General features: G+C 35.6%; 4 protein-coding genes across 4 annotated transcripts; 1 reads left to right on the top strand and 3 right to left on the bottom strand.

Moving 5' to 3' along the window:
* Positions 1 to 668: 668 nt before the first annotated feature.
* On the bottom strand, positions 669 to 2,828 carry TRIADDRAFT_55043 (uncharacterized protein; the record flags this gene model as incomplete). The annotated part of the gene is made up of 6 exons (XM_002110680.1): positions 669 to 758; positions 870 to 1,087; positions 1,505 to 1,562; positions 1,664 to 1,777; positions 2,058 to 2,169; positions 2,698 to 2,828. 6 exons carry the CDS (start codon positions 2,826 to 2,828, stop codon positions 669 to 671), a joined length of 723 nt encoding a protein of 240 aa, XP_002110716.1.
* Positions 2,829 to 3,503: 675 nt separating this feature from the next.
* Positions 3,504 to 7,516, bottom strand: TRIADDRAFT_6336 (uncharacterized protein; the record flags this gene model as incomplete). Its single annotated transcript, XM_002110679.1, has 3 exons — positions 3,504 to 3,666; positions 7,011 to 7,156; positions 7,436 to 7,516. Coding segments are annotated over 3 exons (390 nt in total), but the record flags the coding sequence as incomplete, so codon positions are not given.
* A 4,108-nt stretch (positions 7,517 to 11,624) lies between these two features.
* Positions 11,625 to 17,052, bottom strand: TRIADDRAFT_1749 (uncharacterized protein; the record flags this gene model as incomplete). The annotated part of the gene is made up of 3 exons (XM_002110678.1): positions 11,625 to 11,935; positions 12,041 to 12,356; positions 16,813 to 17,052. Coding segments are annotated over 3 exons (867 nt in total), but the record flags the coding sequence as incomplete, so codon positions are not given.
* A 1,454-nt stretch (positions 17,053 to 18,506) lies between these two features.
* TRIADDRAFT_55039 (uncharacterized protein) lies at positions 18,507 to 25,718 on the top strand (the record flags this gene model as incomplete). Its single annotated transcript, XM_002111234.1, has 18 exons — positions 18,507 to 18,606; positions 18,911 to 19,042; positions 20,743 to 20,822; positions 20,991 to 21,045; positions 21,563 to 21,672; positions 21,999 to 22,102; positions 22,527 to 22,614; positions 22,731 to 22,800; positions 22,862 to 22,932; positions 23,150 to 23,234; positions 23,411 to 23,738; positions 23,850 to 23,923; positions 24,020 to 24,226; positions 24,370 to 24,514; positions 24,618 to 24,687; positions 24,769 to 24,799; positions 24,908 to 25,278; positions 25,515 to 25,718. 18 exons carry the CDS (start codon positions 18,507 to 18,509, stop codon positions 25,716 to 25,718), a joined length of 2,325 nt encoding a protein of 774 aa, XP_002111270.1.
* Between the last annotated feature and the right edge of the window lie 374 nt (positions 25,719 to 26,092).

The following is a 26,092-nucleotide window of genomic DNA, read 5'->3' as shown; positions in this document are numbered from 1 at the left end:
AAAGATCTACTACAGGAATGATGGAAAAGTTAGGAGCTAGGCTAACGTGCTAAGATTAAATTCGATGGATAGATGTAATAGAAATCTACTACAGGAATGATGGAAAGTTAGGAACTAGGCTAATGGATGAAGATTCATTCAGTTAATAGACATAACAGAGATCCAATACAGGAATGATAGAAGAATTTTTCTATAAGCTAGACTGGCCAAGATTAATTTGGTTAGTGGATATGCTATCGATCTGCTAAAAGAATAATGAATAAATTTTGGTAGGAGCTAAGGGGCTAGCATTAATTCAGTTAATAGATGTAATACAGATTTGTTATAAGAATGGTGGAAGAATTTTACTAGGAGTTAGACTAAAAGGGCTAAGGTTGATTCGGCAAATAAATGTGCTATAGACCTACTATAAGGATGATAGAAGAGTTTTCCAATTTATTCATAAAATAAAGCTAACCTGTTGGTAAAGGCATCAAAAATTTTAGCTATATTTCTAAATATTGACACTAATTATTAAAAATAGAACTTAAGTTTTAAATTCTATCCAAGCAAAAGTGATTTCATAACAATCTTGCCATATTTTAAAGTTTAATCGAGAATCAGTAGCTAACGAAGCGAAAATAAATAGGATCGGAATTCAGGTTATTTCGAATTGATATTTTATGAAACTAATCAGCGTCTTCATCGTTTGAATTATTGTTGACATGGCGCTTTTTAAGATTTTCCCCTATCTCCAGGTATCTGCTCATACATTCCTCCTAAAGTAAGGCCAATTTGGGATGGATAGTGTTGAAAATATGAGTAATGGAAATTTTTAGCGAATTATACGACACTGAAAATAGTATTAATTTTGAGTGATGATTGCTTACTTTAGTTTTCTGGGGCACTAGCATTGAGATTAAATCCCATCGATCTTCGATTTCTTCCGGATATTCTTTCAGTGCTTCTTCCAGTTGATCGCTTTGTAGTGGAGACCATTGGCTAATTTTTTCCTCAGAGTTACCCATTTGGGTGATGTTGGCTATTTCAGCTTCTTCTTTTTTGTCATTTTCAGATGGTGTATTTGCATTTGGAATCTTATCGGTTACTAAAAGCGCAGAAAATTGTAAACTAAACTAAATATCAAGGTCTAGTTCTGTTCAAGAAATTGCAGCAATCTCTTTAGCACTCATTGGCTAAATGTTACTAGACATAGCTAGGTTGAAGTTTTAGCCTATTTCAATTCTAGTTTAATAAGATCGAAATAGATGTAGTATTACTGTCATAATTCATGTGTAATGTATTTGTATTTGCAATCTTGTCGGTTACTAATAGCTTAGGAAATTGTAAACTGAAGATTAAAGTTTATATCTGCGCAGCCAATTATCGCAATCTCTCCAGTACTCATAGGATAAATGTTGCTAGACATAGCTACGTTGAATTTTTTGCCTATTTCTATTCTAGCTTCAGAATATCTAAGCAGAAGTAGTAATAATAGCGCAGCGATAGTAGTTTTCAAGCGAACCTGTAGGAGATTTTATTTTACCAAGACTCGATTTCATTTTTTGAGCCATAGTAGCAACCTAGAACAACGGAATGATATCCATATTATTTAATTATTTTTTTCTACTAAAACTGAGATAATTCTTATTAAGAATATGAGAGAAAATTTTTAAAGTGTAACCTGCGAAGATGGACGATTCATTTCTTCTCCAATAGTTTCCCACCGATGGCGAGTTCCACCAGGATATTTCTTCATTAGCTTTGATAATGTTACAATATCATTATCGGTCCATTCCTGGAAAGAAATTGAAATATCTTGATTAGAAGTGACTATGTCTTCACTCATTGTCAACATAAACTTCTCCAATGCTGGATAAACTGTTCCATTCTAGTAAGCAGCCTAATAACGTAAGCCACTGATCATTCATTCATTTCTAGCCCTCCATTTAGCGATCAAATTAACAAGTATTGCAGAGCATGCATCCATTTTTGAGTCTATTTTGATTCTATTGCCAATATCAGCCTACAACTTGATAGGGATATTATCCTCTGTTAGATCAAGAGATCAGATCTACCTTATTGACAATTGGGCTCTTTTTTACAACAGCTGGTGTCGAGCTTGCTACATTGGATTGCGGCGCTTTCTCAGGCTTTACGTTATCCGCAACAGTGGCAGTTAATCTCTTGCTATTAGAATGATTGAATGATTCTCCGATTTATTTTCAATCCGCTGCTTCTTTCTCCTTCTACGATCCACTACATTGAATAGCATTGAGAGAAGGTAATCAACATTTCATCGTCATCAATCGAGTAGACGATTATAATAATATCGTCAACGAGATTATAAATTAGAAATGAATTTTGTCCAGTTATGGCGATTCATGAATGCTACAGCGGTATGCCTTCGCTGGCTCTTGTTGCTTAGCTCTCATTCCTATCTTATCCCGTACCTTGGATATCTTCATCTTCTTCTAATTTCTCCTTATTTCGAAAAGATTGAATTGTAGCCACAATATACTCTCGATGCTCGGGCCATGACTCGTAGAGCCATTTGCTAAAATAATAGACTCGATAAGGCAATGAATCATCCAGTTTGGGTGATTGAAAGACTTCTATTTTCAGAAAAAATTTCAAGTATTGATAGGTAGATATTAGAATAGTGATGAATGATTTCATGGCAAGCGATAGGTTGTATTAATCATGGATGGAACTTACCATAGTAGTTGGCTTCCGCAAGGCGATGTTTGGCTTTCTGCTTGGCTTTTCTTTCTAGATTTTTCTGTGTTGGCTGAGCCATATACTAAAAGGACGATCAGAATTCCTGAATTAAACCGTTTCAAATCCATGTTGAAGCTTTAATATAGTGGTTGGATGTCAGTGATTACAAGTCAATAATTAATTCTTAATATCTGGGATCAGTTTACATGCAGAGTTGAGCGGAAAGTAATGTGACTACTGTTTGTGAATAGGTGTTTAATCCTTCGCTTACAGCAATCATTATAAAATTCAAGGTAAAACAATTTCTATCTAGCTTAATCTTTTACAGAAATGGAGGTTCGAGAAATGACTTACAGTCACCATAATAAGAAGAAACTGTTTATGAATCTGTGCTGAATCTTTCACATAGAGCGACGATTAAAGGCAAAATATCAATATCTTATACCGCAAATAAATCATGTTTAACGTGAAAGCAGCTATTGCTTGTGAATCCTCGTTTCATCTTGGATATGGAAGGATGATTACAAGAAAAAAGAAGCTTATACAGGAAGTAGAGCACACTAAAATAGGATAAAGTATGGATGCATTTTTTTGATGGTATCTTTCGCATATATTGGTGATTTACAAGTAAAAATAACTAGTGCTTTCCGGGTCTACTACACGACTCGAAAGTCAATCTTGCTTAGCAAGAGAGCCATGACAGTCTGCTCTCCTGATGCATTGATCACACTAGAAATGGGCTAAAATAGGACGGAATAAGCTTTGGTTGACAGAAAAATAGTACAGAAAGTTACCTGATTAAATCGCTTGCCAAAGTAATCGCTCCATAAATAGATCCAATGACTGATTGTAGTAATAAAAATCATGAAAATAATAAATTCAATAAAGCTCATCTTTCTGGCTCTTCTGAGATAGTAAACGGGTTCTTTCCAGTCAGGAAGTCCATCTTCTAATATTCTATCATAGCTGGATGTATAGAAAATGATAAAAATAGAAAATGAACAACTTATTCTACGCAGGATTTCTTCAGCAAGAATGCTAATCTGTTCATCAATTCTCCATGGAACGAGAGGAAAGAAAATGACAAATATCGCCTTGACGACAAGAAGGAGAGCAAGGGGCAGAATGATCAATAACTCCTAAACCCTAGTTTACTTCTAGTTTAAATCCATTCTCCGTGTAACGATAAGAACTGAAAATGGACTTTCTTAAAATGGCAAACACCGCATGGATAGCATAATTAAAGGAGAACAAGGGGCAGAATGATCAATGTCTCCCAAATCCTAGTTTACTTCTAGTTTAAATCCATTCTCCATGTAACGATAGGAAATGAAAATAGACTTTGATAAAATGACAAACACTGCATGGATAGTATAAGTAAAGGAGGACAAGGGGCAGAATGATCAACATCTCCCAAATCCTAGTTTACTTTTAGTTTGAACCTGCTCTCCATGTAGCGATAGGAAATGAAAATGGACTTTGATAAAATGACAAACACGGCATGGACAGTATAACTAATTTAAGGGAGAGCAATGGGCATTTAAATCAACATCATCATGCTCATAAAGAGCGATCTAGAGTTAGCTGGTGATAAAAAGAAACATCATGGCTACTCTTCGAGTGCTAGGAGAGTCATTAGATAGAGTAGGTAGAGATTTTTCGATTAGGAACTATCCTTAATTTCCGCATTACTTTTATGAAATGATTAACGGCTTCTGCTGGACTAAGCGATAGCAATTGACGTCAAAAAAGATGGCCAGAATGAGACGTTGACAGAGAAAAAATGATTGTCTATTTTTGGCCTAAAGTTACTCATTCTCACTCAATCCTCTTGAAAGAAATAGAGCTAGCAGAAGATAAAAGTAATTTCATTCTCGAGTTATGTGATAATACTGTGATGTGAAATTCATGCTGGTAGTTTAGTGATCCATGGCAGACGAGAGTGAAGGACAACGGCAAAGAAGTTTATGATGTTCATTTTTCAATTCTAATATCCATGATGGATGAAAGCTTTATAAAAAGTGGAGAAGAACTCCTTGCACACTGGCTTAAATAGGACTAAAAGCTGCTCCATTGCATTGAATGTCAATGAGATGGAGTTGATTTTCAATCGCTATTGACAAATTGGACGCCAATTTAGCCTACTATTTTTTCTACTACGTGTGAACAAATAAAATGAGGGTCGATGAATTAATCACATGAACTTGTAGACTTGGTAGAGTAAATAATTAGACTTTATATAAAACACAATTAAGAAAACAAGATGAAAATAATACGACTAAATAGCACTGAAATGGGAATAAAATCGTTGAAATAGTCCGTTATGGTAAGCTTCTACAGAAATCGCAATCAAGCCAATAAGACGAAAATCATGGGAATCAATGATACCGAAATTTTAATCCATAAGGTTGGACTAAAACCCTTAATTATTGACGGTAAGCTTAAATATATAGGCGATGAAACAAGATGGAAATAATAATTTATGACAATTTCAATCGATGAATATTGGTTGAATTAGTCCTTGATGGTAAGCTTATAAAAAAGTGATCAAGTTAACGTGATCCATACGATTATAACGATCCATAACGTTATCCATAAGATTGGACTAAAACCCTTGAGTTAATTATTGATGGTAAGCTTATAGAAGTGATGAAGCAAGATGGAAATAATGGGACTTAATTTAGGACAATTTTAATCGATTAAATTTGGTTGAATTACTTCTTGATGGTAAACTTATAAGAAGTGATCAAGTAAGCGAGATGGAAGTAATGCGACGAAAGGAAATCAGATCAAACTGTTGAATTATCCCTTGATGGTAAGCTTGTAAGAAGTGATCAAATAAGCAAGATGGAAATAGTAGAACTGAAGGAAATGTAGAATCAAACTCTTCATTGAATTAATCTTTGATAGTTAGCTTATAAGGAGTGGTTAGCAAACAAGATGGAAATAAGGTACCTGAATAAAATTGGAGTGGAACCGTTAAAGTAGTCATGCATGGTAAGCTTGTAAAAAGTGATCAACAGACAAGATGGAAATACTGTATCTGAATGAAATCGGAGTGGAACTGTTGAAGTAGTCATTCACGGTAAGCTTGTAAGAAATGATCAGCAAACAAGATAGAAATAATAAAACTGAATAAAATTGAAGTGGAACCATTAGAGAAGTACTGATGATAAGCTTATAAAAAGTAATCGGCAAACGAGATGGAAATACTGTAACTAAATGAAATTGGAGTGGAACCGTTGAAGTAGTCATTCATGGTAAGTTTGTAAGAAATGATCAGCAAACAAGATGGAAATAATAGAACTGAATAAAATTGAAGTGGAACCATTAGAGAAGTACTGATGATAAGCTTATAAGAAGTGATCAGCAAACGAGATGGAAATAAAGCGACTAAAAGAAGTTTCAATCAAACCGTGTTATTAGCCCTTCATGGTAAGCCCATAAGATCAAGCAAAGTCGATGGAAATAATGTAACTAAATGAAATGGTAATGAAACTGTTAAAGTAGTCATTGATGGTTAACTTATAAAAAGTAATTAACGAGATGGGAATAATGTAACTAAATGAAACTGTTGCATTCATCATTGATAGTAAGCTTATGAGAAGTGATGAACAAGCAAGATGGAAGTCATGGGACTCTATCCTATACAAATTTCAATGCCTAAAATAGGAATCAAATCGTTCTAGTAATCATTGATGGCAAGCATATAAAAATTAAATCAACGAACAAGATGGAAATGATGGGATTCAATCTGACAACAATTTCAATTCATAGAATTGGAATGAAATCGTGGAATTAAGGTAGAAATAATGCCACGCAATCTAGAGCAGATTTCAATCAATGAAATTGGGATAAAATCGTTCGATTAGTCATTCATAGTAAGCTTAGTTCGGGTAATTATTGATGGCAAGCTTATAGAAATAATGGGACTCAATCGAATCACAATTTCAATTCATGAAACTGAAATGAAACCGTGGAATTAAGATAGAAATAATTCCACGAAATCGATGAAATTGGGATAAAATCGTTCAATTAGTTATTCATGGTATGCTTAGAAAGCAACTATCATCAATCAATTAAGAAATAGTATAGGACAAGATCAAACTTACGATTTCCTTTTCTCGCGATCCGTTAAGATTTCTACCACCAGGGAGAGCTAGAAATAAAATACAAAAATGGAAACATTTCAATATCAGGCAACGCTGTATTAGCTTGTCTAAACTAGAGTGATTCGATGACTCGATTAGAGTAAGAAAAAAGGGGCCCACTCATTGATATCATCCAAGTATCCATAAAGACCTTAGAACTATTTTCCGCTTGAACTGGATATAATTTTAAAGGAATAACTTACATCCTGAAATACTTGTGTGGCGTTTTCATCTTTATTCCTATCTGGATGATATTGAATGGATAATTTCCTATAGGCACGTTTAATCTCACTCACGCTTGCAGTCTACATACAAGAAGGATAAAATATCCAATGAATCGATTGAAATAAGCACAACATAAATTAGGCTCAAGTCTATACTAAACGGCCATTTTGACTTAAAATCATACAGTTATAATGTGTTGGTGGACATGGTTAAGAAAAGGACTAAGAGAAAAATAAAAACTGCTGTATAGTAATGAGATCGTTAAGCTCAAGATGAAGAATTTATAGTTCTACCAAGCGGATAGCAATAGCAAGACAGGAGCTATCGTATAATATTCATTCAGTCACGTTCCTAATTACCTTTTCAACGGATAACATGGTATAAAAATCTTTACTGAGTCTTTCTACTAAATCAAACAGTTCAATATCTTTACTTCTCCATCCTCTCCATCCTTTGCCACCGTCAACGATCGTCCATTGCAGGCAAAGAGCTAATATCATTAGATGACAACCCAATCTAATATTGGCCATATTGTCAGTAATCGTGGACAGTAAAATTGGTTGGCAAGGGAATCGAAAAAATGAAGGAAAAAGGAACCCTAAGTCCCTTAAATGAAAGAATTCACGATCCTATTCAAAAGACAACCCAAGAGGGGGAGGGAGAAAAATGCCTCTTCCTAGTCTAACCTAATGGTATTCTATTTTCGCATTGTCCATGCCGTTATCCGTAATAAATTAACCTATGGAAAAAGCAGTTTATAGACCAGTTGGAGCCTTGCAATGCAACTTAAGACAATAAAGTTATTTGAAGGCCAACCCATTCTATTAATTGACTCAAATATGGAATAATAACTTGATCCATAATTCATAAGCTCTCCCTTTTGTCCAATCTTTATTATCCAAGAAAAGCAATAGTAAACTTGCTTTAAATGCTTACCCACAACTCGACTAGTTAATTAAAACATCAACATCGACTGGACAGTGTAAATAGCCAATCGGCAAAGAACCAATGGAAAATGTTGCCGTTTCAACTGGAATTGGTTATTCCTGTTGTAGTTCAACACAAGTGATCGAAAGGAGTTCAATAATGGATAAAATCAAATAACAGCCATCGCTAACATGGAGCAAAAGTAATTATACAAACATCATCAAATATCATCCAAAAAATCGCATTCAAGCTATACGTATAGATAGGCAGAAGCTAAATTGCTTTCGATGTATTCACAGCTACTTTAGATAGACATAACCGTAGAAAATAGATTGTTGAATTACTTTCTAAAGATGTTATCAGTCAAAAGTTAATGGATAAAGTTATTAATGTTTTCCATAGATGAAAGAAATGCTTGTATAAACTACAGTAGTTTGCTTGTAAAGTAAGCATTAGGCTATTGGGTAACATGACTAACTCACTTTGTAGTGGCACCATAAACCAAGAGTAGATTGATTCTTTAACAAAATTGTTCACATCGATGGATCATTGATCGGTTGTACACTTATATTTAATAGCATAATTATAATATTGGATAGTAACTTAGGTTGAGAGTAGATTTATTCACTTACAATATAGTTTACTTAAATGGGTCTTTGATCGGCTATACACGTCTAATAAATGGCATAATTAAAATATTGGATAGTAACTTATGTTGAGAGTAGATTTATTCACTTATAATATAGTTTACATAAATGGATCTTTGATCGGCTATACCCGTCTATTAAATGGCATAATTAAAATATTGGATAATAATTTAATTTGTATAGGCGCTATAAACGAAGAGCAGATTCGTTTACTTACAAAATAGTTCAAATAGATAGATCATGGAACAGCGATACACACCTATATTAAATAGCATAATTAAGATATTGGATAATAATTTAATTTTTAGAGGTACTGTAAACTAAGAGAAGATTCACGCATTTACGAAATAATTCATATCCATCAATCCTTGATCGGCTGGCTCGACACGTATATTAAATAGCATAGTTGAGATATTGGATTATAACGTGGAAATAGAAGTGCTATAGACCAAGAACAAATTCATTCACTTACAAAATAGTTCATATCCATCAATCTTTGATCGGCTAGCTATATACGTATATTAGATAGCATGATTAATTAAGATATCGGATAATTTAGTTTCTAGAGGCGATATAAACCAAGAGCAAATTTATTCACTAACAGAATAGTCCACATCCATCCATCACTGATCAGTCAGTCATACATGTGCATTAATTAAGTAGATTAATTGAAAAACATGCTAATGATGAAGATAGTAGAGAATAACTAGTTTCTGGTCTTGAGTGCATTTAATTTTGTCGTATTAGAGAAATATTCATAAACTAAGAATATGCTGATTAGCTTAGAAACAGTTTAGATATATATGATGATTGATTTGTTGCCTAATCTAGCATGGGTTTCGTCAATAAATTAGATAAATGTCGTTTTATGACTAATTTAGTAAATTAAAAGCTTTTAATCAACTTGTCTAGAATGGCCCACCAAGACTTAACTTACAAGTATACATATAAGGTGCATGGATCATTGATATATTGCATAAATTGGTAAGACTATCATTTAAGAAATTAGATCAATAATTTAAAAGCTAATGCAGCTGATCATGCTATGCACATATGATTGAATATACATGCAGGTGTCTTTGGTTTCTTAGAAACATTTATACAGACGAAGTTCATATAATTAAATCGGTATAGGTAGCGTTAAAGCTATATGCTAGAGCTATTTCTGCTTGGCTGTAAAAACTATGTTGCGTCAAAACAATCACGATGAAATCATCATATAAAATATCCATTTCGAATCCAATGACTGTATACAACAGTATTATATAGCGGCAATAAAGCAGTCACTAGCTATTAATTTATCTCACCATGGGATGGATAATTTCAGAATTTCTTCAAATAAGTCCATTCAAATTTAAGAATGATGTTGCAGTTGAATCCTGTTATATATAGTACAATTCTTACCTGCATACTGGCCATCAATTTAAAAAGATACTTGTGCATGACTGGCATCAGTAAATACTACAAGTAGTTCGCTAGTACTGTAGCTGGGCTAATTCAACTTGATTTTCGACAATAACTAGGTAATACATTTAAAAGACAGTAGAGCTAGTAAGAAAATGTTGGATAATGGATACTTTATTTCTTAATTTTGGATAAACTTCGACCAAGTTCAAGAATTCTGTAGCTGAATAATATTAATAAGATACACACAACTACGCGTATTGGAAATATGGACATATAATTCTAGTTCAATTTCGAAAATTTTCAAATACTAGATAAGATCATGTGGATAAACATCTATCATTGCGTTTAAAACGCTTCCAAGCTAATAACTAAATTATTCTATTATATCAAATTAGTGCTTAAAGCATATGCAAAATTTGATCAGTTTAGGATCACACCCATGACACAGAAGGTCAAAGCAATAGCCGTTCTTCGTGGAATAGATAGCTGATACTGTAGTACAAATTGAGCGAAGCTATTTTTACTAGCCGCAACTCATGTATTAAACGAGTACAGTGACCAATTTAAGGACAATCTTGGCAATTAATTAAAGGTACCGGTACTAATTTCATGGCTAATTCCAAGGATACCAGTGTGTTCGAAATTTGTAACAGACTGTAATAACCTGATATAGGATTATACGTATACTTCAGATCTGACTACGTATAACAAAGACCATAAAATGGAATCATAATGACAGAGAAAAAGGATTTCCAAACTATTACAATAAATGACTGTAATATACAGTAAATGAACGTAACTATAACATATCTCTATATATGACATAAAATGATAATGATATATCAAGGATCAATAGCACTACCATCTCCTAAAAATCATCAGCAAGTTAACTTTATCATCATATCAAGATATGTATAGATTCGTATTGTAGGATGCTTAATCAAAACGCGAATAATAGCATAAAAATAAAAATTCTCTATATTATGAAACTAGGAAATCAATATTGGAAACCATAGCATATTATGATAAAGCAATCTCCGGCAATAATTAATCCAAAGTTTGTAATTGATATGTTGCACAACGCTATCCGTACTCAATGCTATCCATGAAGTACGTACATTGCTTTATTAAGAACATTATTTCCATCATTACTCAATACTCATTATAAATCTATATCACACATAATACTGCCGAGATAGTGTATAAGTTTTGATTTCAATCTTTAGAATAACTACGTCTACTCGCCCCAGGTTATTTAAACTGCATTGGTTAGTCAATTTTTCGATAAAATGAATTAAATAAGTCAGCTTTCTGGAGTTATTTTTAGTCGCTTCCTGTAAGTGTTTTTTCCATTGAGCTGGTCATTCACGACTTCATCATCATCATTATCATCCTCATCGTCGTCATCATCATGACGATGTTTTACACAATATTGTTTTTCTTTGCTGTTCACACTGTGTAGAGAGGTAGATTCAGCAATAGATTGACTATCATTGATGTTGGATTTTTCCACAGACCTAGCATTACCATCAGATTTCTTGCAAAATGTTGGTGGATCTTCTGCATATTTGACGATAAGTTTATTACCTATAGGATACTCGATACCGTTTAATTTTTCTCTTGCATAAGCAGCCATAGCTAGTGAGCAATAAGTTACGTATCCAAATCCTTTGGACCCTCCAGTTTGACGATTCAATTTAATTTTACATGATAACATGCCAGGTATAATATCAAATAAACGATGCAATTGTTCCTGAGTAACCTTGGTTGAAACAATCACAAATAGTCGTAGGCCATTTTTGGTACTGCCTCGATTTCCATTGGCTTTTACGCTATCCAGCATCAGGTTTTCAATCGTCTTTTGCGCTATAGCTGATGCTTCCACAGGCTTGCTTTCATTATCAAGGTAGGCATTTCGAAGTATAGATGGCAGGTAGTCTATAATGGAGAGATTGGCCAAATTGCTGGAGTTTGTTGTTTCACTATTAGCACCGTAAGATTGAGGTAATTTAGTGGATTTAGGCTCAGCTAATACTGCTCTAAAACTTGCGTCACAATTCTCGAGGGCAATAGCAGCTGCCGAAGCTTTATTAAATTTGACATAGCCTAATCCTTTACTTTTCTTCGTTGTATGATCTTTGACAATTTGGCAGTAGTCGATAGAGCCAAATTCAACGAATTTCTCTTTCAAATCTTCTTCCGTATAATCCCTAGGGCAGACGACAAATAATCGAGCTCGATCATATTCATCGATACAGTTACTTCTTCGCGTCGAATTCTTGGATTGTGCAATCATACACTACAAGGTGAACATAAGAATAGATGAGAAAATACTCTTAGGAGATATTTGAAGTGAAATTTTGATGCATTTTTCCTGATTAACAAATGATAATACGTGAAAGGTTGTAAGCTAGGTACAGTTAGTCATGTTAGAAATAGACTGGTCTATCGTACAGTAAATTATCTATTTGCTATCATTTGGTAAAACTCACAATCTGTACTTCATATTGCTGTAATTATAGAATAGGAGAAGATTACAATTAGGCATATAGGTGAACGAAGCGAAACCATTATGCATGGCTCATGCTATAGTAGGTTAAATGGTGAGCTAAAAACGTATGGAGATAGTTATATTACTACTGTAATTCATACAAGTCGAAATCGTCAATTCTACTCAGCTACTAACAGCATTCCTAGTCCTAGTAAATGGGAAAAGATCTCCGGTAAGCATGTACTTATTGGAAGTAAACGGAATTTGAACGCATTTTCATGACTAATGATAGGAGAAAAAGGATGAGCTTCAATGTGCTCATGTAGAGGTCGTTATTTATATTTATAATACGTCGCATAGTAAATTTTACTCGTCTATTAACTGTGTTTTCGTACAACTTTCAATCCATATTAATAACATTAATGGGAAAGAATCTCAGGTAAGCATGTCGGTAGAGTAAACGTAACTATTATACATTTTTATGGCTAGAGATAGGAGAAAAATTGGGAGTTTCAAAGGATGGAAGTAGTAGTGCAAAATAAAAGGTACATGTATGTACTACAGTAACTTCTACTCGTCCATATGCTGTATTTTGTACAACTCCCAATTCATGTTTAATATTAGTGTGAATGGAAAAGATCACAGGTAAACGTGTAGGTCAACAAAACGCAACTTTTAAGGAATCGCATGAGTAATGCACCAAGGAAAAAACTTTTGAAGCATTTTCATGACCAATGATGGGTGAAAATTGCAAACCGAATGGAGGCAGTCCTGTTAGCAAGACTAGTGAATGCCGTAGTGTAAATTCTAGTCGATAAACATTTATTGTACTTTGTACAACTCATAATTCATATTTAATATCAGTAGTCATGGGAAAAAGATATGGTTGTTCATAGTTGTTAATACGTAATACAGTCCGTCATTGAGACGGGATTCTACATCAGTAATTTATCGGTTGTAGTACCACTTTGGATCCAAATTGCCAATGTGATTCTATAGATCAATCCAATTTTCTACATGGAAATCGTGTGGTAGCCATGCCATCCAGTCTCTTTTTGACTATAGACTCAATCGGCTACAAGCTGGATTGGCAACAGCTTATGCAAAAACCAGTCGCCATAATATCAAGGGCTATTCCGAAAACACAGATAGTATTGACAAAACATCAAACTTAAAACCAATTCCATTCCATCATGTGGTATAGAGAAGTTCTACTCGAGCAGTTTACGTGCTGTAGTAGAGTCCCCAGATTTGAGAAAAATCGATTCCGGAGTCAATACTGTTTACTCTGGATATTTTTAGCCCTAGGGTACAGTGTGGACAATAATGTAACTTGTTTAATCATGGCTGTCGCTACTAAGCTAATACCTATCGAAGCTTAAAACACTCCTGCATATTACTGTGATTGACGGACCTTGGCGATCTACCTAGAAATTGGGAGAAAAATTCTCCAAGTAGTCATTTGTGTATTAAAAATGGATGCCAAAAGTAGACAGGAAGGCGATGCCATAGTACGCCATGTCAACAAAGACTGATCAAGTTGATTTGTATTGTAATTCATTTTTTTCCTCTCGCTTATGTACCCAGTGGTTTGAAGAAGAAAAGTCTTCAAGTCATCATACCCATAAGTCTATATATGTAAAAGTGGATGGCCAACTCGACTAGTAGTAAAGTGATGCCGCATGTTGATGAAGAAGAATCAAGTTGGTTTGTGCTTTAAACGATTGCACTGGCATATTGCTTTTACGCTATTACTACACAGTATGTTGGGGGAATAATCCTCTATATATTGAATGAATTGGAAGATATAGTTTGTACGACTGTATAAAGGAAGGTATTTGTTGTCTTGCAATTTTTCACGCTGTACAAATATTCGTCAACACTATTAGAAGTATTTTATACTAGGATTTGAATATTCCTTTTCCCTTTGTAGTTGGTAATGTTATGGATGTGGATAATTGAATTATTAAAAGATGATCCACTTTGATTTGAGCACAAGATGCGCTTGCTTGTCTACTGGATTGTATAGCGTCGCGTGAGGAATAGTTGTCGATTAGATGACAATGAATTAATTAAATCAATCAATACAATTAGCAACATGAACTTTGTCTGATGGTATTAATTCTAATTCTAATTATCCTCATTCAATATCTCCTACACTACAGCCTATTGTAGTAGAATAGGAATAATTTTCATGCCATGAAATATTTGGTACGCTAGTAGGATAATCGAGTACAGTAGAACCATTTGAAAAGAATGAATCAAAGCAAAAGCAGAAATCACTTGCCAGCAGTGTCTTCTTACTGTATTATTCTTGATCATCATCATCATCATAACCATTATTGATAGGTGATAAAAACATCACATCAAGAAGAAAAACAATAACATGGAGGACAAATACAACTCGATTTGTTCTCGCTATTTCTGTAACTAGCTTGCAATAGAGTCATCGTACAGTAGAATCGTTGCAAAAAGAATGATTGTAGACATTGAAAGTCTGATCGACGTACAAGTAAGTCGCTTAAGTTACAGCTTTGCTGGCGCCCATGTCCCACTCTTGGCTTGGATTTATCAATACTGTCCTTGCAATGGCGAATGATTGTTTGATTTTAAATAAAAACAAAAACAGTCACTGAATAAAATAATCTAACCCATTGAGTCAATAGAATGAAATTAATTAAAATGATCACGATCGCCTTTGCCATTGGAAATATTGATCAATAGGGGCAAGCAAAAGTAGATAGATGTATTTTCTTTTTCATCAACAAGGAAAACTGACTACTTGAACTGTAATACATGTCTACAGTCAGTTTGGCAGTCTACGTATAAAGTAAGAGGATAAAAATATACCATCAGCTTTGGGTATTCTAACCGGCCATGTTGGGCATGGAGGAAGAAAGAAGAATGCCATGTTGGTTAATAGAATGACTATTGTCTAGCATACAATAATCGAATTTCCCTTCAAATCATGTTGACATCAATAAAAATCAATACCTTCCAAGATGATTTATTAATCCATGGGAAAAAAAATTGCCTCTGCAACTGGTTTAAGCGTTCCCCTTAACCATTGACAGTACTCGATGGCAAAATGGATCGTTTGCAAGTTGTTAACATTATTGTCGTCGACCAAGAAGCAAGATACAATGAGGACATCGCCCAAGCCATCAATTAACATATGGAAACATGTTTACTATCATCAAATATTACCCAAGCTATCGGCCTAACAGGCCACCTTTTATTAGACGGTGCAAAATTTGCCTAGCGATAATACAACATGGATAAAATCAACACTTTTGAAAAGCGAGACTATTCTTTGGCTATTAATAATGAATGCATTGCGGTTGATAATGAGTTGACTTTACAGTAGTGTTGTAAAACAGCGAGATCAAAAATTGATTCAAAGTCTTTTTATTTCAGTCAGTGAGCAATTGCTGCCTCTGTTCGAGTGTTGTCTGCAGACTTTGGATGCCATGCGAGTACTCGACGATCATGATCGGGTATCGATAGCAAATCGATGGCATTGAAGAGTCGCATCCAGTTGTAAAAGATAGACAAATGGATGTGTTTTTGGGGGAGTGGATCAGCGGCATTTCGTGCGCTCCTGTCCATAGTCATTGCCACCGATGGTTTTCATCGGTGTTGCATGACTTGTAGGCATAATCTAGTGATAGACATGTTCCATGGAGGAAAGTATAGTATCAAAAAAGCATCTGTCGACCAATGGAAATAAACAAATCATTGAAATCCGATGGAACAAAAGCAAACAAATAAAAGTATAGGGACATCACCAATACGATCAACTCGCTCTCAAGGGGCCATAATCCAGCAATCAACTCAACTCCATGTAGAATTTCAACTCAGATAGTCATTGGATTAGTTGGATTTACTCTCGCATGATGAAACGATGAGGAAAAGTGCCATGATCAACATGACAGCAGTAGCCATGATGACGACAAAGCGCACGTCAAGACCCCAATGTTATTCTACCTCGGTAGTAAGGGTCCATTGGATATCTTGGATTTGAAGAGAGAGATTACGAACAAGGCGATTGGACAGTGTCTAACATTAAGCTTGTTGTCGTCGTTCAACATGGGCTATTCCATCGACTCGTAGACTGCAATACAGCAAGATGATGGCAATCCGTCTTCAATCCCTTCCACCGGATGAAAATGATAGCATGGACTTGGCGCATCCAGCAATCCATCATTGTTCATCGTATGGCAATCAATGAACAATTCATTTTGCAAGTATTTGGCTACCTTACCTTAAGTGATTTCTGATGATCGCCTAAAATTTGACCATCCATTGCTTCGATCGCTTGAGCAGCCGATGATGCCTTGCTAAATTTAAGATACGCCATTCCTTTACTTTGGTTGTTATTGGCATGATCACGAACCACCCAGACATCTTGTATACACCCAAATGGCGAGAAAGCATTTCTCAGGTCGTCTTCAATTAATGATTTATCACACAAGATAAACAAACGAGAATAAGGTGGATAATCGCAATCGATCCGATTGCTCGATGATGATAAACTATGCTGATCATAGGACATGTTGGCTAATTAATTAATTAATTTATTAATTCATTCATTTATAGCAGACACACCACTAGCAAATGCGAGCAGGCTGCTTTGATGCCTTGCAAATGCTGAACTTGTCCGCGCCGGCGCTCGTCGATATTTTGGTGGACCAGTTCGGTCCGGTTGGGTCGCAGTTCGATACCATAACGGTCCAATACCCAAGGATGGCATGCCTGAACTTTTGCCCTTTTCTCCCTGTTCTACCATACTCCACTATGGAGAATAACGACTTGATTCAGTAGTGATACTACTCCCTTTCCAACAAGGCAATGGATCCTTGGCATCTGGTAGGCATGCTCAAAACGAAACGTGACTTGCTTTGTTTTATGTAATAAAGAATTGAATGAAAGTAGGAGTGCAGGTTCGTTGGTGTAGTGGTTATCACGTCTGCTTTACACGCAGAAGGTCCCGGGTTCGAACCCCGGACGAACCTACGCTAATTACTTTTTTTTTCCCCAATGCAAGACTGCCCTATTCCACACAACTAAAATGGACGCATCCTGTACTACAATAACACGACTCTAATAAGAAAGGGGTGCTGGAAATAGTTGGCGAGACTTGTCGATTATTTTATTGATTGATTGTAGCAATGGACAAGAATAAATTGAATAATAATAATACAGTACAGAGCAGACTTGAAGTCATGATTTGAGTCTACGGTATCCACTTTCCTCTCACAACAGTTCACGAGAGGATAGACTACAGCGAGGATTGTACTCAATCTATCCACGATTGTACTATAGAGTAGAGAGAGTACAAGAGAGGAGACTAGCATCCATCGCAAATAAATAATTTATTTCAATGGCTACAGTAGAGAAAGTTATTTTGCCCAATAGAATCAAAACATTCTTCCTGAATGCATTTCAAGAGTGCAAATAGGAGTACACCAGTAGTCATAGTACGCAGACAGGAGTAAGAAAGTCATACGTTGCATCCTGTATTCAATCCAATACCGGCATCGCCACCATAATCATATCATAGTAATACTGTAGCTGTAGAGCTGTTCATCGTGCTCAATTCATGTCACCGTAATATGTCTGAAAGACTGACAATAGACTAAAGGCGATGAACAAATGAACGACATCCTACTGCACATGGTATACCCTACTTAATACGTTCCAGCATCAACAGGAAAGAGTCAGTTGAACTACATAGTCAAGACTTGTCTGTTCTCCTCTCGATCACCATTGCGTAATAGTTCCTCAGATAGTAGTACTATAGCAGGAGATAGGCCGTATTCGATACTAACCCAAAGCGAAATTTCCTAGCTTAATCGAAAGAAAATCATCTGATGAAACATTAACCTACTCAACACTAAGAATATTTTATCCCCATACACATTAATAACTTATCTATATACAACATCGTCTATAGCCATGGCTGAGGCTTGTAAAGTCTGTTCGTTAACCGAAAGCTATCCAGAAAATCGACTTATTCAATGTCATGGCAATCAATGTGATGTCATCGTTCACCAAGGTTAGCATTTTGCTTGGCTTGATGCTTTTTAATCATAATTCGTATGCAGTCCTTTCATCAACGTTCCACTAGCCAACAGACTTATTCTCCAACAGCAAGTCCCCATTCGCCTTGAAAATCAGAATACACACACATTACGATCACTATCCAGTAGGCTTATTCTCTCTCACAAGTCTCCATTAGCCTTCAAATCAATACATGACGATCATCAACCAGTAGGTAGACCTATTCGCCTTGAAAATCAACACACATACATTACGATCACTATCCAGTAAACTTATTCTTTCCCACAAGTCTTCATTAGCCTTGAAATCAACACATGACGATCACCAGCCAGTAGCTAGACCATGCCACTTGGTTAAAGCTAATCGTGCCTACCATATTATGGGATTGCTTGCTTTCATTGAATCAACACGTTACGATCATCAACCAGTAGGTAAACCTATTCGCCTTGAAAATCAACACACACACATTACGATCACTATCCAGTAGGCTTATTCTCTCCCACAAGTCTCCATTAGCCTTCAAATCAACACATGACGATCATCAACCAGTAGGTAGACCTATTCGCCTTGAAAATCAACACACACACATTACGATCACTATCCAGTAGACTTATTCTCTCCCACAAGTCTCCATTAGCCTTCAAATCAATACATGACGATCACCAACCAGTAACTAGACCATGTCACTTGGTTAAAGCTAATCGTGCCTACCATATTATGAGATTGCTTGCTTTCATTGAAACACTTGTGCCTGCATGGATAAGCAACAGCATTGTAAAATAAAGTGTCATAGCTACATTTCTTACATGGATAAAACTAGTTGTTAAGCAATTCTACATATGCACACTGTGTGCACACATTGGCTGATCATGATATGATCGTTATCGTCATGGACAACATGGCATTTTAATTAGTATCATGCTGATGATCATCACGCATTGGCAACACGGCTATTTAATTTCTACAATGTTCATTACAGGATTACCATCATCACTACATAAGCAATCTAGGTCATTAAGAGGATGCAAGCTAACAGCAGCTATATATAGTACTGTATAGCTGGTATTATCTTTCATCAATCACATGCATATATCAGATCAGCAATGCTAGGCTTGCTAGCCATGCCATAGCATCGACTGTATATGGATAGTCTGTAGGTGTCGAGAATCGACCTACCTGCGTTATGGAAACAGTCTCGATGCATGTTCTATTCCGTTAAAATGATAACAAGGAGCTACTAGAGACGACATGATGCAAGATTGAGCTGATGCCTATCCATACACACCACAAACAGTGCTTTTATACTTTACTGTTGCAAGATTTACCTTCAAGCCCTAATAGATAATATAAACATCATCCTAGATGACTCCAATCCCTTGGTAGTTACCGGAAAACAGTAGTAAAGATCCCAATCGATAGTACGTACAGTCAATAAAGTATGGCAGCAGCATGGAGGATTACCAAAATCACCTGGTAAGAATTAGAAGAGAATCCATTCAAGTCTTCCTATACAGAACTGTCAATCCTGAACTACTCTCCATTTGTATAAAATGCATAGACACAAGCCTATCGTACAGGTAGATTTCAACTACGAATGTCATTGCTATATCGACGGAGACAAGGATTAAGAAAATCATGTGCTAAAATACAGTACCATGTCCATCTTGAGCAATTCCTCCATTCTCCTATCCTAGTAGAATGCTTTCATCTTAGCTGAAATGAGTAACTTTAGTTCTATCCCCAGTAGAAATAGTCTATCCTAGGAGTAGAATGAGTCCTTTTCTAGTCTAGGTGGCATCCATTTTCTCAAACCTCTCGCAAAGAGTGCCTATGATCTTTACTCACAACTTGCATCTATTTGCTGTTGTAACTGTGAATAAACGAATGGTGTTGATCTCATCGACTGTGCTTTACTGTCATGCAAGCGTTATGATGGATAGGCTACAAGTAGAAAAACTGCTTAGGCACTCGATCAGTATCTTGATGCATAGAAAGCAATAATGCAATGAATAAGAGCAATAAAATTTCTACATCGTTCTAATTCTAATTATCCATATTGACTGCACTAAATCATTTTAAAGAAATTACCAACCTAATTGAATTTTTTAAATGAATCTTTGATATACTGCAGGGTGCTACGGAGTGGCGCAAGCACCTACAAACGATTGGTACTGCGATCGATGCAAAGCAAAGGAAACGAATCCTATAATAGTAAATAAGGAACCTATTTCAAGTTCAATTATGCTATTATTATCTACATAAATCAGTATTTTTGTAGTTTTCTTCTTTCCACTCTACTGAACATAAATACAACAGTTATCGTAGTAAAATGAGCATCAATGTTCTAAAGATACGCCCTTACATTGCATTTTCTCGCAGAAATGTCAACTGTGTCCTTCAGAAGATGGCGCCTTTAAAATTTGTAGCAATGGAGGTAGGTACCTATTGGACTAGCCATGATGCCTATTGGGAACATGAATTACTTCTTTGTAGTATCTAAGAAATGGATGATTTCAACATGTCTATGTTAAGCCGCGAGTTGTCCATGTAGCAGCAGCGGCCATTAACGTACTGCACTTTAAGGATCCTCCAAATTGAAGAGATTTTGTAAATAAGCAGAGCAAATAAAAGATAACTATGTAGTATACACAGAGAGCTCAGCCATGACCAGATTATTAAGCAGTAAAAGAACAAACATTCAAAGTTTACTAGTGCTAGAACAGCAAAGGAATTTGTGTACTGCATTGCAGGGATTGCGAATGCTTTCCATCGATCCTTGCAAACAACGTGCAAATTATACGTGCATCATTTTACATTTTAATTATACACTAAATTGATACTGTACAGCCACCATGAGCCATGCAAATAATGTAAAAGCATTAACATGGGTAATTTTGATGGCCAATCTGCTACAAGACTACAGTATCGTCATTCTTATTCCATTGCTGTAGCTTGGGCGCATGTAATATGCGCTCTGTATATTCCGGAAGTAACATTTGGCAATAACCAAACTATGGAACCAATTGAAATCTCCACAATTCAGGGTGATCGATATCGCAAGGTAAATTGATCGCTGTTTCACCTTTCCTCGCTATAACTGCGTCTTATCGCCTCGTCGATTTTTCTTTTTACTGTCAATGGATAGCATCCAGACTGCAAAAAGTTTACTAATCATGCAGTGCTTGATCGGCTTCTTTTCCATCAACTTTGCTTTCATTTAATTTTGTTTGTGGTCAATTTGTTGGGTAGTAAAGCGGATCCAATGCAGCCAATCAGTTGAGCTAGTTTCTGCTTGCCATCCAGCATTTGTATTTCCAGATCTGAAAGATCGAATTTTACATGACTACATCTCTTGTTGGACACTAATCTATCTTGTCTTTTCTACAGATTTGCTATCTTTGCCAATTAAAGGGACAACTGAGTGGTGCGTTAATGGGCGCCTGTATTAAATGCAGCCAACCAACTTGTTCATCTTATTTTCACGTAACTTGGTGAGTTAATGCGTCAGTAGAGCACGTGTACCAGTAGTGCTGCCAGAAAAGCGAATATTCTCGTAGCTCAACATGATTAGTTATTAATTGACTGTCAACAAAATAACCATGGCAAGACGGTATATCATAGTTACAGAAATAATGATTGAATCTTTCTACCACCTTCTTGAGCCTTTCTGTTAGTCTGGAAAAGCAACCACACCAACTTTAAACTGTATATTGCTAGAGTAAAGTGCGGGCTCGGCGCAGATTTCTTCAAACGATGCGCGGTGCACTGTCTTGTAGTTTTGCGTGTTGCTAAACCTTTTAATATGAGCATATGCCTATAGACTAGACTAGAATGTCGAATTGACACTTATTGATGAATCCAATCGAATTACAAGATCTAATCAGTCTCTATCTGTGCACGCTTTCATCAATATAGCGCTCAAAGTGAGGATTTATTATGGGAATTAAGCAGCAAAGACCTTAGCAAGTATTGTGGTTTTTGTCACAAACATCATCCGAACCAGGTAACATTATCCTCTCCAACTCTGCAAAATACTAGAGTACAGCAATAGTGAGACTCTGTTGTGGCTTAAGAGCAATGAAATTAATCCTTGTACACTGCTGTCAATAATACTTGTAGTTAAAGATGAAAAAAGACACCAAGAAAAGAAAACGGAAACCTAGCCAATCTTCCAAAACGGAAAATCTCGGTACTAGCCATTAAATGTGTGATCAAAAATTGAATCTCAATTTCTGTCTACTAAAACTTAGTTTTGCATTGGAATGCAGACAGCGCGGACAAAAAGAGCGCAACAAATTCTTCGTCTACTGCTAAAGATACGGTAAGCTAACTGACCATAAAGAATAAAGTGGAGTTCTGTAGGTCCTAACTACTGAAATTGACAGTGTATGCAATATCTTGCTCGATTTAAAATACAAAACTAGTCGATCGCAACAACCATCGTTGCCATCAAAAGAGATCAAGATGAGTGTAGAATAGCGATAGATTGCTTGACTTTACACTTGTTTCATAAAATCTCTTCCATCTGGATTTTATAGGATCTCAATTCAAAATGCAAAGATACACAAGGCAAGATTATTTCACTTTTCAAGACATCGAAGGTTGTGTACGCATACATCGGTCGTAGGATGATTAAAATGATTCGTTTATTCCACTGCAATGTTTAGGTCCACCATTGAAGAAAAAAAAAAAAAATAAACACCGCAATGAGAACGGTAAACTATCGCATTACGATGTGAACAAGATCAAATATGGTGATACTAGTGCTTATTGTACTCATAAAGTATTTTAAATTGCAGAAAAGTTAGCAAAATACAACGATAAAAATGATCCAAAAAAGAAGAAAGAAAAGGTATCCAATAAAAGTTATAAATCAAAGAAAGGCTCTCTTAATGAAGAAACTCAATCTGTCCAGAAGAACTTTACCAACGAGAATGCAGACACACGAATCAAGAAACATCATCGAAATCAACAACAGCTTACAGCCCAAAACGATCTAGATTTAATTGCCTCCAGTCTTGTTAATGCTGCGCTGGTAATGCCAACTACGTCAGCTACTAGTCTTGATGGCAATCTATCCCAATCGAGCGGTAGCAATTTTTACCCTACTCAGAATAACATATCGAGGTAAATAGGCAAACTTGAAAAGTGTTTAAAACTTGCATGTCAGATGAATGAACCAATAAATACATTAAGTGAACATACTCCATTTTAACGGAATATTGTTGCTGCTCTTAGTTTGCAGGACATTTTAATTGCTAGCTTGAAAAATAGCTTAGCATTCATTGACCAAACAGCACAAAATCACGACAGTAAGATCAAATGAATTTATGTAATTTCTTCTTGAACGCCTAAGCATGACATTCAATTGAATCTCAACATTTCACTGATTTCTTGTACACGCTCAGTTTCCAGTTATATACGCGATATAGCCAAGCTTAGAGTTAAAACACGACAATTAACAGAGCAAAAGCATCAATTAGAGTTACGTCGGGCTGAATTATTACTGCAAAATCGTGACCTGGAATCAGCCTTACAAGAGATCAGAAAGTCTAGACTCTGCGAGCAAAGTGTTCATATGCAAAATTCCAATAATGATGAAACATCTCATAGAGGTATTTCCAATTTTTGTTAACAATTCTCCAATTTGGTCTCTTAAAAAGAAGAATTCTATTCCTGACGTAGCAGTCATGATATATTGCTCTTTGTCACATGTAGCCGTATATAATAAAAATAATCGTCTGTTGCTTACTCGTAGGTGATGAAAATGTTATTCCGGAAATAAGTAATGATTTACGCAACAATGATAGTTCAATCAATACTATTGCGAAAACGAGTGATGATTTCTATAATAATGATACTTCAAGTATGCCTTCCTTAATAAACCCAAATAATGATCTCAGGTTAGTAAGAAATAATTTGCAAGACAGTTTCGATGAATTGCGCGTCTTAGACAACGCATTTCTTTTGCACTAGAAATAATTGATCGTCTAACTTGATATACAGATTAAATAACCAACATCCATCTATAAATTACAATTTGAGCAAGCCTGACGTTGATTCGAATGTTATGGAGGTCTGAGTTTTGAGCATTAATGCAAATCGTGACCATTAAAGTCATCAGTATTTCTGTTAATCCTTTTTATTTATAATTTAGCTTTCTAATAATCCTATCAACATGGAACACGGTAACTTACACTAACGAAAGGATGTATCGACTACTTTAAATTAACCTGCTGGTATAATGGAATTGGCGGTGATACTAATTGCTCATATTTGTATTTTTAAACGATTAGTGGATACGCAAGATAACGCTGAAGCATTAGTAGATTCTTCCGAATGCTGCTCTAAGCAAGCTTCTGTTAATTCAACAGAAGATACGACTGAATCAATACAACGTAGTAATCCCGACGATCACCCGACTGAAAAAAACCTAAATTTGCAAGGAACATTAGGAACTAATGTGTGCCATAGTCATGAATTATTCACACACCAGCTGCAAGCTGCAAATTCGGAGTCTCCTAATAAATTAACTAACAATAATTCGCAAATTCTCAACGGAAGCCCAACGTACAACCAAAATGGTCAGCAATTACTTCCTAATTTCAATTCCTCTAACAATCATCAGCAGCAAATTCATCAAATTGCTCAACAAACCAACCAAACGGTAAGTACCCTATTTCGAATGTATTAAAATTTAAATCTCTAGTAGCCTTATCGCAATTGTAACTGTCCAGTCTATCGCGTGTTACTACAGTAATCGCAGAACCACCAAAGTCCACTTTTCGGTGCCAGGCTATTTATGCATATACGTACTATTTACCGTTTGTGCACCTGGATTTTTGTCATCATCGTACATGCACTACAGTTCTCTAACGATCTTTAAACGAAATTTATATATAGTTGGCTGCTCCATCATTTACAAATATCCTTTATCCTAACCATAATTTTGGTGTCAGTCCCAATATATTTTCATTACATAATTCTCCATCATATACATATCCCACCGCAAATCAGCATTATCATCACCATCATCATCATGACGATCGTCTACTACATCAATTTGAGCATACTTCTAATGTAAAGCCTGTAAGCTTTAGTCAATAACTTCAAATGTGTTACCATTTTTGTGATTTTACAGGAATAACGAGGTATGACTGTTTATTCTCTTAGTAGGAGTGTGAAGAACATAAGTAAACGTGATCGTCGTAGGTACCATACCTAATGTCTCAATATCTCATGGTTCACGATGTCCTTGGGCTTCAAATGTTAAAAAGCGTTATGCAATAAAACATGTTATTGTATTATTGAAAATTTGATGTTTGATTTCACAAAGTGTTTTAATCCTAATTCAAGCAATTAATAGAACGTTGGTATATTCCTGTATATTGGTTAGTAATTTCCCGTAGCTCTTAAACTGTAACGTTAATTTGGAAAGGACACTCTGTTAGAACTACTACAGAAACACTTGCTATTGAACT

Source organism: Trichoplax adhaerens, genomic scaffold (assembly GCF_000150275.1).
Source record: "Trichoplax adhaerens TRIADscaffold_3 genomic scaffold, whole genome shotgun sequence".
NCBI classification, from domain to species: Eukaryota; Metazoa; Placozoa; class Uniplacotomia; order Trichoplacea; family Trichoplacidae; genus Trichoplax; species Trichoplax adhaerens.
The sequence above is the reverse complement of the archived record's forward strand: the minus strand, read 5'-3'. Positions and strand labels throughout refer to the sequence as shown.